General features: G+C 29.3%; 1 protein-coding gene across 3 annotated transcripts in view; it reads right to left on the minus strand.

Moving 5' to 3' along the window:
• LOC105846914 (phosphatidylinositol phosphatase PTPRQ) overlaps positions 1 to 17,745 on the minus strand; it is a 146,565-nt gene that overhangs the window by 101,889 nt on the left and 26,931 nt on the right. For all 3 annotated transcript variants that reach the window (XM_065810984.1, XM_065810983.1, XM_065810982.1), the window contains exons 3-4: positions 16,971 to 17,093; positions 3,014 to 3,292 (exon numbers count right to left, since the gene is read on the minus strand). In XM_065810984.1, the coding sequence (XP_065667056.1) occupies positions 3,014 to 3,292; positions 16,971 to 17,093 (402 nt within the window). The remainder of the gene's footprint in view (positions 1 to 3,013; positions 3,293 to 16,970; positions 17,094 to 17,745) is intronic.

Consider the following 17,745-nt stretch of genomic DNA (forward strand, 5'->3'; position numbering starts at 1 on the left):
TTGACATTGGCGAATAAATCTTTTCGACAAGAAAAAAAAGTTGTAATAAGTAATTAAACTGCCTGATTTTGGTTTAAGTTTTTTAGAACAAGTGGACATGCTAAAATTTTAATGTATTTTATCATTTGCCATAACGTTAAATACTTATTTTTAATAATCGGATAGTGTAAAAGTTATCGAAAAACTTTCTGCTGTTTATTACAAATTTGCGACGCTGTATTACGCTAATGGTTCTGCCAAATTATAACAAAAATTATATTTTATTTGTGTAAAAGTATAGAGTAAAATATTATTTATATTTTATTATACTTTTACACGTTTTAAAGTTTTAAGCAATTAAATTAATAAAACGTTGAAAAGTTAAAATTTTTTTCAAAAGTGGTAGAAAAACAACCGCTCTGACAAAATTAGAAATTTTGTTCAAAAATTTTTATAATTAGTCAATAAATCATATAAAACAAAACTTTGATGTCAAATATTTAACACTTGTAATCAGTTAATATTTGAATTTCTCGTAAAACTTGAAGACAAATGTGCAATTATTTTTTATTACATCCGCCTCTAATTTGGCGGCCGCAGCCAGCTCGGAGGCAAAAGCTATTGGAGGTGGCCTCCAAATGATTTTGCCTCCCAAAATTTTTCCGGCCACTATTGGCTTCCGCATCCCTGTTGGCGTCGGCCTAGAAAAAATTTTGCCTCCAAAAAAAACTCTGACTGCGGTCGCCAATAGAAAGCTGGAAGCCACTGGAGGCGGAATAAAGAAAATTTTGCAGCTAAAAATTAATTGGAAAGCAGCCACCGTCTGCAGCGAAAGAAAAGTGGAGACGAGAATATTTACACCGTTTATCAACACTGGCCCTATATATAATTGAATTTGTATTTAATATTTTTAAAAAAATATGATACATTTTCCAATGCATCAATTCTTTGTCTATTTTTATATGGCTGCTATGGACAAAGAAAGAAATAAGCATAGTGTTCTTTCCTTGAAAAAGCAATATTTTAAAAATCTGATCATCATTATTACAACTACACTATCACTATTTTTTAAACTTTAAAATTAAATATAAAATGAAAAAATTTTATGGTTTATTGTCTCATTTATCTTTCCGAAATAAATTAAAATTCACAATCGTGGGTTTTGAAACATAATAGTTTACATTATTTTAACAGAACATTGTTTAAAATAAATTCACATTGTCATTAAAATATAATTACCAAACATTAAATACACAGAGTCATACAAAATGTTAAATAAAATTAATTATTAAAAGTTATTTAGGTCTTTTAAAGTTTATAAACTTTCTATATATATCTTTATAAAATGGATATACCGCATTTTGCTTATAATCTAAATTAGATAATGTGTATTTTGAAAGTAAATGCAAATTTATAGACAAAAAATATATATTTTTTAATTTACCAATATTTCAATTATTAACATTATCTAATATACTTTATGCACATATACATTAAGCAACAATACTTTTTCCAAATATAGGAGACATGATTGTGTGGCGAAAAAGGTCAATCACCTCAATACCAAAAAAATGGATATACCGCATTTTGAAAATACACTTTTCATATATTTAAAAACTAATTTTTGTTGTAAATGAAAGCAAAGGGTTTACAACACTAAGCAACATTTTAACAACATTTTATTTTAAACGTAACTCGCATTTTATTAAAAAACAACAGTTTTTTCAGTGCGACAAAATTATAAGTCAATTTTACAAAAAAAGTTTCATTTTCGAACCGCGGTTGTGGGCAATTACGAATATTTATTTGATGTAAACACCATAGGCAATTATTTAACTGTAAACTGTTGTGAACTATCAAAAATTTGATTTAGGTTTTTTTTTTATTAAGTATAAAATAACAATTTAATAAATAATGGATCATGAGTCCAAATGAGAAAAAGTGCTCTCTAGTTTATCGAAAATGGGTCACTCCGTCCATCGTCCATCAATACTAAGTAATCATGATAGGCGAAGGTTATTGAGACAAGTTTTAAATTCTTCATTGACTGCACATCTAATTTCTGCAGAAGCAGATATAATTGGTAATTTGCGTACAGTTCAGCGAGTAATTCATAATGCTTTTAACCCTTCGCGCAAAAAACTTCAGCGAAAACTCCCTTTGACAATAAAACACATAAATGATTGAATAACTTTTGCAAAGGACCACGTAACATAGAAAAAGAGTGGCAACGAGTAGTATTTTCTGACGAAAAACGATTTTGTTTTGAGACTAAAGATCTTTTAATAGTTCAAGAATTTTTACGACGTAAAGTATCTGTCATTGGTGGTAAAAATTTTATTTTTCAGCAAGATAATGCCAGCATTCATAAAGCGAAGATAGTAAAGGATTACTTCAACAAAAGTAAAATTGAAATATTGAAGTGGCCAGCTAGATCTCCAGACCTAAATATTATTGAGAATGCTTTAGCACAGCTGCCACATAGAGTGTTTACAGGTGGTAAAAAAATATAGGTCACTAGCTGACTTAAAATCATCCATCGCATCTGCAAGGGGTGCAATTGACATTTCGTATATAAAAAGTTGTATGATTCTTTATCTTCTAAAATGTGATCCAAAAAAAAAAGGTGAAAGTACCAACTATTGATTTTTTTAAATTGAGACGTTTTTTTTTATAACAGATAATTTGTATAAATATTTTTCCAAAAATGTCTTATTATTTTGTCGAATTAAAAAAGCAGTTTTTTTTTTTTTTTTTTAAATAAAATGCAAGTTACTTTTAAAATAAAGTTGTTTAGTCTTGTAAACCTTTGCTCTTATTTACTGTAAAAATTAGTTTATAAATATATATGTATAGTAGAAATTTATAAATACTTGTTGGTGTCTTATCATTATGATGCGCAGTGTACATTTTAAATAACTTTTAAGGCATTTTTGGAAATATTAGCGGAATAAAGGATTTTTATGAATTTCAAAGAATGATAGAGAACTTTAAATAATATATTTATTGCCAACAATTAAATTCAATATCTTACCATAAACAAGAAGTTTAAAACTACATATTGATTGAAGTTGATCGTTGTAAAAATCTATGTTGAAAAGTAAATTATTGTGCCGAAGATACAAAAAAGGAAAGTTTGTTGATCGTAACAAAACATATGAATCGTAATAACTTTGATGGATATAAAATTGTTGATCACCAAGTATGCTGATTACTTCATTTAAAGTATGGAGTCTTAGAATAAAACTATAATGACGAAGGTATTTGGTTTTGTCTACTACAGATTGAAACGAAACTCCATCTCCATATACTCCTGCATGTTAAAAAAACAACAACAACATAATTTAATAAAAAAGTAACAACAAAGTGGCAACATTCTGCTAGTTATAAAATAACTACTCTGTATACTATATGATATACCAGAAGCAACAGAATTATTGAATATCACATTTTGCTAATTTTGAATATCTTAGTATAATTATAACTTATAAAACAATTTAATAATAATTTCAATAGAATTTAATATACTTATATTAGTTTTATACTATGGTTAGAATTAAAAAAAAAGCAAATTTTCAAAAAATCGAGTTTTACATGGTCGAAAACTTTTAACGCCTGATTTTATTTATTTTATTTGGCAAGATAATTCCTTAATTTTAAGGCCGGTTTATACTAATTTTTTTTAGTTTTAAGATATAGCTTCTTTCTTGATAACAAGTAAAAATTATTAAATGGGGGGAAGGGAGGGGGTAGGTAATTCATAAGCTTATATAAGATAAGATAAAGTCGAAAATTTTCCGAAGGGTCCCCTATACGTTCAGAATATGGCATGTCTAAAGTCTGGTTTAGAGAATTTTAAATGTATATATATATAATAAAAACAATATTTATCCATTAAATACGGGGAAAAAATTTTTATAAAATCTAGTTTTATCATTATAACTGATACCTAACTGATTTTAAGTATTGTTTTTAGATATTTTGTTCTGTCGTCTCAAGTTTATTATGAGTATTTAATATATATATATATATATATATATATATATATATATATATATATATATATATATATATATATATATATATATATATATATATATATATATATATATGAAGATGAAATATTAAGAAATGTAGATGAAAGCTCACTTGAGCATCACCCACGATAACATTTATAAAAAATATAATAAGATGCGTTCCTACAAAATGACAAAAAAGCTGAAGTTTAACAGCTAGAACAGGTCCAACAACATTTATAGTGCATTTTCTGAAAGAAAAAGCAGGTGCTAACTTTGCATTGTATATATTGTTTCCATTATCCAAGATAATTCCAGAAGACGTAATTTAGGGTGTTGTCATGTATCAATAAAAGAGTATCATCAAAACTACGATAATAATTAGGAAACAACTGAGTTTTTTTTGGGTCAAAAGTCATTAGCCACTTCAAAAATCAATTTGTTAAAAAGAGAAAAAAAATTTAAGATTAGTGTGTAGCAATCAAAAATTAATGTGATTTTTTAAGGCTGGAAGATAGAGTTGCATATTCATTAGTTCAAATGAAAAACGACACAGCATAAAGTAAAAAAATGATTCTACTCATGAATCGCTATCCATTTCAACTATTCTAAGGTGGTATCTAGACTGAGGGATTCTCTAACCAAGTGAATTTTTAATAAAGAGCTTATTTCTTTATTTTTTTGTTAGTTTCAATTGCAAAATTCCAACTTTTTAACAAACTGCAATTTTTATAATATGTCAAAAAACTTTATACTAGAATTCTCTAAATTAAAATGAAAATCAATTTGCCAAAACAATTTATATCTATACGATTTATGTTTTTAAAAAACAGAAAAATTATTTATTGCAGAGCAATTACAACAATAGAATCTTAATAGCAGTAAAATGCAGTAACGGTGAAGTGATTGAGTACATGCTTGTATAAAAATAGTTTTAAACAAGATCCACAACACACCTGGTAAAACTCCTCAACTTAATACTCTACGCCATACAGAACTGTGGGTGCAGTGCATGTTTTGGGAGTCCATTAATCTACTAGCCACGACACTGTTGCAGTGACATTTTTTTTAAAGACTTGTGTTTCAGAATTAAAAAGATAATAAAGTGTTGTAATTGCAACTAATCAGATAATAAAGGTTTGTAGTTGCAGTTTATTAAAAAACAAAAAATAAAAAATAAAAAACTAAGATGCTAATAGCGTTGGAGTAAATACAGAATAAAAAAATATTTTTGCAGAAAACATTATAGAAAGTACTTGATCTGACCATAATATTTTCTTGTGTGCTGTAATAAATGTTGTAACAAATATCTGTTAGAAACTCGGAACATCATGAAGGAAGTAATTCATTGCAGCATAGCTGTAGACGTCATATTCACAGACTTTGCGAAGGCGCTTGATAAATTGCCGCATAAACGCCTTCTTCATATGTTGAGAACCTAAGGTACTCATAGCTTGCATATATATACATATATATATATATTTATATATATATATATATATATATATATAAATATATACTTTTATATATATATATATATATGTGTGTGTGTGTGTGTGTGTGTGTGTGTGCGTGTGCGTGTGCGAGTGTGTGTATATATATATCTATATATATATATATGTATATATATATATATATATATATATATGTATATATATATATATATATATATATATATATATATATATATATATATATATATATATATAAATAAATAAATAAATAGTTTTTTAAAAGAAAAGTATTATTTTAAACTTTGATTAACTGAATGCATAGAGTGATTCACCAAGGTACAAGCCATCAACTGTTTACGAAAAGCATGTCTATAGTTTAAGATAATTGTATGAAAAGATGGTAATCTGAACTCTAAAAGTATGTAAGATATACTATCATATTTGTTGTATCCGAAAAACATTTTAGCACATTTGTTGTAGCAATTTTGAAGGCGTGCCATTGTTTTATCATTATAATTTTGCCACAAAGAAACACCATATAAACAAATGCAATATGCTTTAAACAGTTTAACCTTCACTCTGGTAGAGCATAAATCAAAGCGTCTAATTAAGATATTTGTACGTGTGTAAAACCCTTCACCTCTTTGATTATATCAAGATCATCAGTAAGGTCATTTTTAATTATATGACCAAGGTATTTAAAAGATTCAACAAAAGCAATTTCACATCCTGACACGCATAATTCTGGGAAGGAGTTTTATATAACTTTTGATCTTTGAGTTGGATTAAACACCATACATACAGTTTTCTTAGTATTAAAGGACAGGTTAACTAAGGAAGATTCCTTATTTGTAAAGCTAATTGGTTTTTGAAGAGAAAACCAAGAAGGTGCAATTAGAACCATATCATCAGCATAGGCCAACACATTCATGAATATACCACCTATATTACATCCAGTACGAAGGTTTGATATTGATAAAATCAAATCTTGTATATAAAAGTTCAATAGAAGTGGTGACAATATACTACCTTGACAAACCCCATTCCCAATTCCAAAACTGTTTGATTTTGTTTTCTGCCATCGAACAGACATTTGTTGATTACTATACCAAAATGCAAGCAAACAAACAAGTTTTTTGGGCAGACCAGTATCTAATAATTTTTTGAGCAACAGCCAGTAATTGACACTGTCAATTGCTTTATTAAAGTCTATGAAGCAAGCAAATACATGGCTTCCTCTAGATGTGTAGTACTGCACAGTCTTTTTAAAATAGTTTGAGAATGATGTTGTTGAGTGATTTTGTTTAAAGCCAAATTGATAATCATCATTTTTATTAATGTTGTACAAATTGATTTTCTGCAACAAAAGACTCTCAAAAATTTTTGACATAGCAGAGAACACAGCTATGGCTCTACAGTTGTTCACACATGTTAAATCAGCCATTTTAGATTTTAATAATGAAATAATCGTGACCTTACAAAACGTGGATGGTAAATTACCAAATTTAATCCATAAATTAAAAAAAATACTAATAAAAAAATGCAATCTACTTCCACCATACATAAAAGATTCCATACAAAGGTTATCAGGTCCAGCTGCTTTTCCTAGTTTCTGAGTTTTTACTGCAGTGGATATGTCAACGCAACTCACAATAATATCAGAGTTTTAAGTGGATAATTCCATTTCCTTTATGTAACTAAGGTAATATTTTTCATTATTAGTTGAATTATACAAATTTTGAAAGTGCTCTTTCGACATATTAGCAATAAGACAATCACCTGTGGCACCTCCAACAATAGCAACAAAGTTCGCTGCATTACTGTTACTGATCTTTCGCACATTATTCCAGAACTTTCTCGAGTCTGTGTTGTTCATATTTTTTGCACATAAATCGGCTTGAATTTGTTCATTATGATGTCTACAATATCTAAGAGCTAATTTAAAAGTAGTACGAGAGCGCTTCATGTTTTCAAAAATGTCACCCTGTTTCTTCTTTCCTTGAAAAATCCATTGCTTGAAGCCATCTCTTGCAATGGCGTGTTTATTTTCAACATAGTCATTCCAACCTGGAGTAATATATTCATGATTTTTATGTTTAAAATTACAATGAGGTATGGTATCAGATACAGAAGATTGCATAGTATTTATGATGCTGTTATAGAATAAATCAATATCGTGAGTTTTGGCAAATGGCAAATTTGCCAGTTAGGAGATCTAGTTATTTAAATAAGGTTTGTTATTATATATTTTTGATGAGTTTGCTAATGAGCAAGAGATCATAAACGCTAATGGTTTATGGTCTGATGCAGTAGCATTGTTTAAAACCGAAATAGATATAATTAGATCATCAATAATTGGACTGCATAGAATGTGGTCCAACCACGAAGAAATATCACCATTGTCACTGACATACAGTATTGGACAAAACATTTGCAACCAACATCGAACAATGCTAAAAAGTGTTCCTAATTTTACATGTCTAATTTGACATGTTACGAAACGAACTATACTACCACAGCAAACAGTTCAGAAGTCTGGAGTCATAGCATGCCATGACATGAGCAATCAGCTGACAGGTGACAGCACACAGGCAGAATTTCGTTGACAAGTGCCATTTTGCAGCGGACAAAACAAGTGCAACTTTTTTGGTTTGTTTCATTTTCTTAAGTCTGGTCTGTGTCAACGTCACGGAAGTTTTTTAATAATTAAAGGAAGTATCCAGAAGTTTTCAGAAGCATGCAGAAGCTTCTAGAAGTTTCCAGAAGAAGCACCTGGAAGCATCCTGTAGCATCCAGAAGTATCCAGAAATATTCAGAAGCATCCAGACGCATCCAGAAGCTTCCAGAAGCATCGAAAAGAAGCATCTAGAATCTTTCAGAACAGGTTCACACAGGTTCATTTTTCTATATAAGAGACATGTAAATCGACATGTAATTCAGTCAGTATATGTAAATCGACATGTAATCAGTCAGTATTATCAAGACAGTTTATCGAAGTGAGTTTTATCAAAGTGTTTTATCGAAGAACATCAATACAAGAAGTGAAATACAACAAGTGTTTCATTACATCAATACAGTCCACATCCAACCAAGACGTTGTGTTTCACAGAGCATTATTGTATCATCACAAGGTAAATGTAACACGGTAAGCCTTGAGAAGCGTGATTATTTTTATTATTTTTATGACTTCAAGTGCAAAAATGGCTCCCGACAGTCTTGGATTGGAACTAAGAAAGAAAATTATTAAATATCGCGTGAAAAAATGGACCGTATCAAGACTATGTTCCGAATATTGTTCTACGGGAAAGTTGGCAGCAGATAACAAAGGTGGAAGACCGCGTTCCACCACTTCTAGAGAGGATTCTATGATTGTCAGATCCGTCAAGAAGGATCCCTGGATATTATCAGTCGAGATACAAAAGCAATTAGAGCTGCCTGTATTGGACCGAACAATCAGACGACGTGCTGTTGAAGCCGGATTGTTTTCTCGACGCCCTGCAAAGAAACCGCTGATTTCACTAAAAAGCCAGAAGAAAAGACTTCTGTTTGCTACATCTCATATTGACTGGAATGTACAGAAATGGCGAACTATCCTGTTCAGTGATGAATTGAATTTCAACATTATTGGGAGCGATGGCATTTGCCGTGTATGTCGACCGGCCGGAAAACGCCTCGATTTACGTTACTGCCATAAGACCGTGAATCATTGTGGAGGCAATGCAATGGTCTGGGGGTGTTTTTCTGCTAACGGTCTAGGTCCAATACATCGAAACAATGGAATAATGGACCGTATGTATAAAAATATCCTGAAAGATGTTATGTTACCTCATGCTGAATGGAATATGCCAATAAAATGGGTTTTTCAGCAAGACAACAATCCGAAACACACTGCATAAGTAGTCAAGCAGTGGTTTCAAGACAACCACCTATCGGTGATGGATTGGCCGCCTCAATCTCCGGATCTCAACCCTATCGAGAAACTGTGGGAGATCGTCAACCGCAGAATTAATCGTGAAGGTGTTCGTAATAAGGATCAACTGTTTGAACAAATTCAAAAGGCCTGGGCAGCGATTCCACAAAGTTTCATTGATCACCTAATCGAATCTATGCCTCGAAGATGCAAGGCTGTGATTGACAACAAAAGATTCACCACAAAATATTGATAGCGAAATACAGCTTGGTCAACATTTTGTAGAGTTGCACTTGTTTTGTCCAGAAGGAAATCAACTTTTTTTAATACTTTTGATTAGTTTATTAATTTTCGTGTACAAATAATGAACTTTGTGATGAATAAAACTTTAAAAACTTTGTCTCTAAACAGTTACATAGTTATTTCTCTAAATTGAAATAATGCAGCAGTTTTATATAAAGAAACTAAATTAGCATTATTTGGTTGCACTCGTTTTGTCCGATACTGTATGTACAGATATTGTCAAGGCGATTTATATCAGATTTAATCAATTTATTTTCTAAAGCAAGATTAGAAAATTCTTCATAGAATCTTGACCCATTATAGCAATTAAAATCGCCAGCAATAACTATGTTCACAGCATCAGCTTCCAGTATAAGTAATTTTATTTTTGAGCATATATCCATATAATTATGAAGACAATGTTTGTCATTATAATTCGTTGGCATATACACACTTATTAGCAAAATTGGCCCTATATTGGCAGATACCTTTAAACAAGTGATTCTAGATTCTAAAAATTTAATGATTGTAATACTATTTACCAAATTTTTTCGATAAAAAATAGCAGTCCTTCCAAAGGGTCTACTAATTAATATATCAGATGATATGTTAACTGCTGATATACCAGTACCATAAAAGTCAGGATGTACATTGTTTAATAATTCAAGCTCATTAGGTAATAACCAATGCTCTTGTAATAAAACAAAATCGTATGTAAGACACAATTCTTTAATTGCAAAAATACTGTTTTTAAAAGAACGACAGTTAAATGTACAAAAAGATATGCTGTTGCTATTCGCCATTTTTGGGTTTAAAATATCTTCGTACCAGTAGACCCTTAGGCCAAGCTTCAGTAGACATTAAACAAACAACTTTATTATTTAACTGGGAGGAATCTACAGATACAGATATATAATACGAGAAATAACCACTAAATTTGGATTTTAATTTTTCACACTTTACAGAGTCATCATTATCAATTTTTAAAATATCATAAGTGCAATCGATTACCTCATTTTCTGTTGAAGAAGGATCTAATCATGAGAAAAATATATCAATACTACGCTTGGGCAGTTTATCTAAAGAGATTGGTTCAAGTCTATTGTTGGAGTCTGATGTACCTAAAATGTGTTTTTTTGTATGGACAACTTTTTTGGTTACAGGTAGATGATGTACGCAATTCTTAACAATATCTGACATCAGTGGTCGCCCTGTAAATTTAATAGGTTTATCACTAGTAGAAAAAGGGCTTTCAGTATTATCAATTACATCAAGGTTAATAGAACTGCTAGGATCATTTTGGAATTTAGTAGTAGAAGGTTCTTTATTGCTCATTGCACTCATTAAATGTCTCATTTCATTCTGAAATATTGTAAATTGTTTTACATCAGATCGGAGATTGGTAACCTCCTGAAGCAAAGCAATGATATCAATGTGCTCCGTACCAACAGGAGGAAGACGAGATAAATTGATAGCATAAAAATTTGGTAATTTCTTTTTTGGGTCTAGAAGCAACTTTAGCATATCCTCAACAGTTTTTATGCATTTATCATTCCCACTTCTTTTTACCAGGCGCTTATCTGGAAGTAGTTTAATAATTATGGCTTTAGCATCATATATTTCCTCTTCCTTGTAAAAGTCACATTAATTTGAACATTGTTGTCAAAACTTAAGACATCTGGTTTATTCTTCATTTTGCACAGCAATCATTGCATTGGTGTCAGTATCATCTGCATTTGCCATAGTTGTACAAATTTTGGTTGGAGGGTTACCACGCTAAATAACAGTGGATTACCTCCATTCACTTCTGATGATTTTGTATATGTATATATCTTATTACACAGGGACTAAAAAGTTTCAGTATGTGTTTTTTTCCGTTATTATATGCGTTATTTTTTGTGTTATTATTTGTGTTATTTTTCCGTTATTATATGTGTTATTTATATATATAAATATATATACATATATATATACATACGCACACACACACACACACACACACACACACACACACACACACACACACACACACACACACACACACACACACACACACACACACATATATATATATATATATAGTAAAAATGCTGATCTAATTTTTTCTTTATTTTACACAGTGTTTCTCCATCAGTAAGTTCATCAGGAAGAATGTCTAAACTTTAAAAAATTTTCAAATTATAGAAAAAATTATTTCACAGGAAGTTGGGAATTGTTATAATTAATTATGTAATAACTGTAGCATTTTGCAACCAGGAAGTTACATTAACTACATTAGATAATAAAAAATTTATGAAAAGAATTTTTTAGAATTTGGATAAATTTGGACTGCTCATTTGTTTTTATAGTTTTTTAAAAGGAACTTATTTTCATGTCTGCATTTAGAAATTAGTTCTGATTTTTTATTCAGTAAATTTTCTTGGTCTAAATGAGTAATAATGTCAAATTTTTCTTGTAAACATAGAATACATTTTTTGGAAATGTTATTATAGGTAGGCGCAGTTTTTAAGATACACCAGTTTAATTTAAAATCAATATTTTTTTCTTTTAGTTGCCAAATATACTTAGACAGCATAGTCGCCTTTGAGTATTTTTTATGTTTATATATATATATATATATATATATATATATATATATATATATATATATATATATATATATATATATATATATATATATATATATATATATATATATATATATATATTTATATATATATATATATATATATATATATATGATTTGAGTGTAGACATCGTGTATAAGAGTGTATGTTATACTAATAAGAAAACATCAAACAATACGAATTCTCTTAATAAAAATAACAATTTATTTTGAGAAATTTTCACTGGGGTATGGACACCAGCATCATCAGCTCGTAAAATATTACAAAATTTTTTGAACGTTAAAAAAACAGTTTAATAAATTTTTTAACTGACGTCAGCGTTGAATGGCTTCTTTTTTCATTACGCGAGAATATAAAAAACGGAATCCAAAATTTAGTTTTGACAAATTGCCCATTATCGAGATTTATTCCGCCACTCGATGGGAAACATTGGTGCCTCTGTGTTTCGAGTGCTCCACGTACTTTATAGTCGAATTTTTTTATTTCAACTTTAATATAATTTAATATAATTTAATATTAATTAATAATTTATGCCTATCATTGACGTATCTTAGATAAGATTTTAAGTCAAGAGGAGGATTTAATGTCATTGCAATTTTGAAAGCGTTTTCTTCGTGATGTTGTGGAAAAGATTCTGTCAATACAACCATGAATGAAAGACCAATAGGACCGGAATTCTCAAATTCATGGATCTCGTTGTTCCACAAAAAATAGCAGCGATGTAAACAAAGCTCTATAAGTGTTTTTGCTTCTGATATAGTAAACTTGGTAGAACATCTGTACGAAGAATCTTTATTTAATTGATCCATAAGAATTAAAGTAGCTTCTTTAAGTGGAATTAATGGATGCAGGTTTATTACATCGAATGAAACTTGACCTTCGTTTTCGTCAATATTCCATGAGTTTGCTTGCTAATAAAATCAAAAGAATTTTTCAAACGTGTTTTATTTTTATTTAAGATAGGTTGTACTGCGTTAACTAAGTAGTTAGATATTCCATAATTAGGTGTGCCGATAGTTGATATAACTATTCTCATAGAGTAAGCTTTTTCAGACTTGTGAGACTTAATTAGACCATAAATACGAGGTGGGGTTGGATCACTTGGATATATATTGTCATATTCTGTCTTTGAAAATCTTTGTTTTTTATTAAGTTGCGAGAGGTTTTAATTTTTATAGCACAACTAGAAGTAAGATATTCACTTAAAACCTTTGTTTGACTAATTTGATCGCGAATTCTTTCTAAAGCTTTTTCGTGTTCAATTCTCTCAAACCCATTACCCTTATTAAACGGATACATATCTACAAGTTTGTTTTCCTTAATTTCCTTTAGAGCTTTTCTTTCCTTTCTTGTTAAGTTTTGGCTAACTTTTTTTACCCATTTTAAGTTCTTTTAAAACATTTTTTCTCAAACCCTGCGCATTTTCAATCTTGTTGTTATATTCTAGCTTTAAAGCAAACGACTCTGTTGTGGCGATAATATCCATATAAGGGATATGTTTTAAAGAAGGTACAAAGTTTGGAACAAGATTAAGAAGATCGTTTTCGTTATTAGGAATTTCGGTACTGCATAGGTTTAAAACAGCATTCTTAGTATGTGTAGTTAATTTACCATTGTTAATTTTTTGTTTACTTTTAAATTCATACCGTTTTTTAGAATTGTTTTTTATACAAACCAAAATTTCAAATCGAAATCGAAAAACAATACTCATTGCTCTCTTTGTACTTACAGGACTGTTAATTCGTAATGATTTTGGAATAATTTTGTATTTTTCGCACTTTTTTAAAAATATATACTGGTTTTTGAATTTAGATACCAACTTTTTTAATAACTGTAACTGTTCAGTTTGTTTGTAGATATCAGCTCCGTATTTAGCTGTAATGTATGATTTGAGTGTAGAAATCGTGTATAAAAGTGTATGTTATATTAATAAGAAAAGATCAAGCAATACGAATTTTTTTAATACAAACAATAGTTTTTTTTACGAATATTTCATTGGGTTATGGACACCAGCATCATCAGTTCTTGTTCTTGCAGCATTTCTTAAACTAATTTATTGTTCTTGCAGTATTTCTTAAACTAATTTTTTGTTCTTGCAGTATTTCTTAAACTAATTTATTGTTCTTGCAGTATTTCTTAAACTAAATTATTGTTCTTGCAGTATTTCTTAAACTAATTTATTGTTCTTGCAGTATTTCTTAAACTAATTTATTGTTCTTGCAGTATTTCTTAAACTAATTTATTGTTCTTGCAGTATATCTTAAACTATTTTATTGTTCTAGCAGTATTTCTTAAACTATTTTATTGTTCTTGCAGTATTTCTTAAACTAATTATTATTTATTTTACATATAGTTATAGTTTTCAATAAATAATTTGTAATATATCAATCAATCAATCAAAGTTTATTGACAGCCTCAAGGCCCAATATAATAAATATACAATGGGTAAAATAAAGTGGATTAGAATAAAACAAAGACTAACGCACTTGAATATAAACAAAACCCAAGAAAAAAAAAAATAAATAAAAATAAAGATAAAAAATTAGGTGTTATAAATATAGCTCAGCTCTTCATTTAAACCTTAGTGGAGACAGCAAAAACCTGTCTGAGTTAACAAAAGCTTTTATTACGAGGTTCTCACTTTTCTGCAGCAGTAACAGTGAGGAGTATTGTTGCTTGCGAATTACAACATTAAATGAATGGGCACCATGTTTCACAAATAATTCACTTGCACTGTTCCATGGTGGCTTGTTTAATATCAAGCGAAGTGCATTATTATATGCAACACATAGGCGATGGAATGAGTTTTTTCTCCAAAGATACCACAGCTGACAACCATAGATTAGGCTGCAAAAGGCATTAAATAACACGATCTTTGTTTGTATCTGTGTAAAGCTGAACTTTCTACTGATGAGGTTAGCTTTAGCATAGATAGAGCGCACGTGTTTTAAAATATCTTTGTCATCCTGCATATCGTTTGAGATCAAGTGACCCAGATATTTATAATGACTAGTGTATGTAAGAACCATGCCAGATAATGTGAAACTAGGGCTATTTATAAGGGGTTTATAAATTTCAAAAAACATTATTTGAGACTTAGTATTGTTATAAACTATATCATGTTTCACAGCATAACTGGAGCATAAATCAAGTAAGATCTGGAGACCTTTGGCTGAGGGTGCACACAGGAAAATATCATCAACATAAAGAAGATGGTTAACAAGAGAAGGACCCAAGCAAAAGCCTACGGTAGTTTTATTGAGTAAAACACTAAGATCGTTAATATATATATTAAATAGAAGAGGAGACAGTACACCTCCTTGTCGCACTCCATTACTTTTTTATTTTTTTATTTTTTTTATTTTAGGTGCCCCAAGAAGTCCTAACGGTCTCGTCACAGAGCACCGCGGAAGTGCATTTAACCAGGAAGTTCACGCCTCCTTCCTTACCGTGACGCGAAAATTTGTCCTGAGCTCGTTTCGAACCTTGATCTCCTGCTTATAAAGCAAGCGCTCTAACCACTGCGCCACGGCCGCACTGATATTAAATGTTTTCGATAATATCACTGATATTAAATGATTACTGATATTAAATGTTTTCGATAATATTCCACCCCAAAGGATCTGAGCTATTTGACCAACATATCAGACAATAAGTAAGCGTAAAGTTACACCAGAGATAATTTTAGATAGTTTCGTAAATAATGTATCAAAGCGAACTCTATCAAAAGCTTTACTAATAAAATAAAATAAATGCCACATGCATACTTGAGCCATGTGATAGATAAAAATTTGAAAAATCTTTTAAAATAAGAACTGGCATAAAAGTGCTATGGTTTTTCTTAAATCCAAATTGGTTTGGAGTCTCAGTGAACTTTCATTAAGGCGTAAGACAAATATATGTTCCAAAATCTTGGAGAAAGTTGTCACCAAAGCAATTGGACGATAATTAGCAGAATCGGAGATGTCACCATTCTTATTTTTAACCACAGGAGAAATAACAGAGTGTGAAGCACCAATAGGCATGTGTTTCTATTTTATGAACTAGATGATAAAAGAAACGCAAAATTGTCCAGTTTTTATTTTGTCCTGCACAGGAATCGCAAAACAATTTGATATACTTTACATTTTCAGGCAAATGATAATTAAAAAAATCATGAAGCATAGAACATACATCATCTGAGTCTTTGTTGCCTACGGTTTCATCATAGCAATAAAAGTATACTTTTTGAGTAGAAAGTATGTGAATGTTGAAAGAGTAAAATGACAGTTACCTGGAGTAGTATACATCTTGAGTTGAAATGTTTGCGCATTTCAGACCAAATATATATATGAATGCTTTGTTACACACCCATATTTTTGTAGAACTCTTATCTCTAACAATGTTCAGGTGATACTTAAACGAATAGCTACAAAATCACAGTAGTTTTTAATGAATAATCTTTTCGTCATACATATGAACGTAGAAAAATTTGGAATATTCTTTTTGTTTAAAAGTAGGTTATTTCAAACATTTAAAAATCTTCCTACACCACTATATATATATATATATATATATATATATATATATATATATATATATATATATATATATATATATATATATATATATATATATATATATATATATATATATATATATATATATATATATATATATATTTGTATAATGTAAAAGCAAAGCATATAGTATAAAAAATTACCATTCACAAGCAAAAACTTTAACCCGCCACTGCAATTATAGGTTATAAATTTTTCAGTGGTATTCAAATCCAAATCAAAATAGCAGTTTGGAAGATCATAAGGTTCAATTAAGTACTGAATTTCTAAATTTGAAAAAAAAATTGATTTAATCAAAAATAAAAATAAAAACATTAAAAAACTCTAAAAATTTATTTTTTTAAATTATAACAACAATGAAAAAAAGAAAGATAAAATGCATAAACATTTATTAGCTTTTTTAACATTTATACCAATAGTAACAACAATTTTAAGATATAAAATAACAAACAACAGCAACAACTAGTATTACTTTAGTAATCTCAGAGGACAATATGATAGAGTTCAAATTGGCTGCTGTTTAATTCCTTCGATTGATAGTCATTTACTATACCCTGATGATATTTTTTTCATTTAACTTATCTTAAGATGTTCAAAAGCTTCTTAATGTTTGTAATGGCTTTGCTTTTACTTCTTTATGACTTACTTTCTCATTTTGATAAATTTAGATTTATTAAAATGAGAAAGTAAACAATGCAACATAAAATTGATCTGAGGGAGTTTAAAACTGCTATCACTGACATTTATTATATTACTAAATAATATAGGATTGTTTCAAATATCTTTTAAAAATAGGTACACAAGAGACAAGTTAAAATAACTTTAAGTTGTTCTAAGAAAGAAACTTTAAAAAAAAAAAAGTAAAGACAAAATTAATAAAAATTAAATAAGAAAAAATATTTTTAAATGACTTAAGAT

This window comes from Hydra vulgaris, chromosome 11 (assembly GCF_038396675.1).
Source record: "Hydra vulgaris chromosome 11, alternate assembly HydraT2T_AEP".
In the NCBI taxonomy this organism is placed as follows: domain Eukaryota; kingdom Metazoa; phylum Cnidaria; class Hydrozoa; order Anthoathecata; family Hydridae; genus Hydra; species Hydra vulgaris.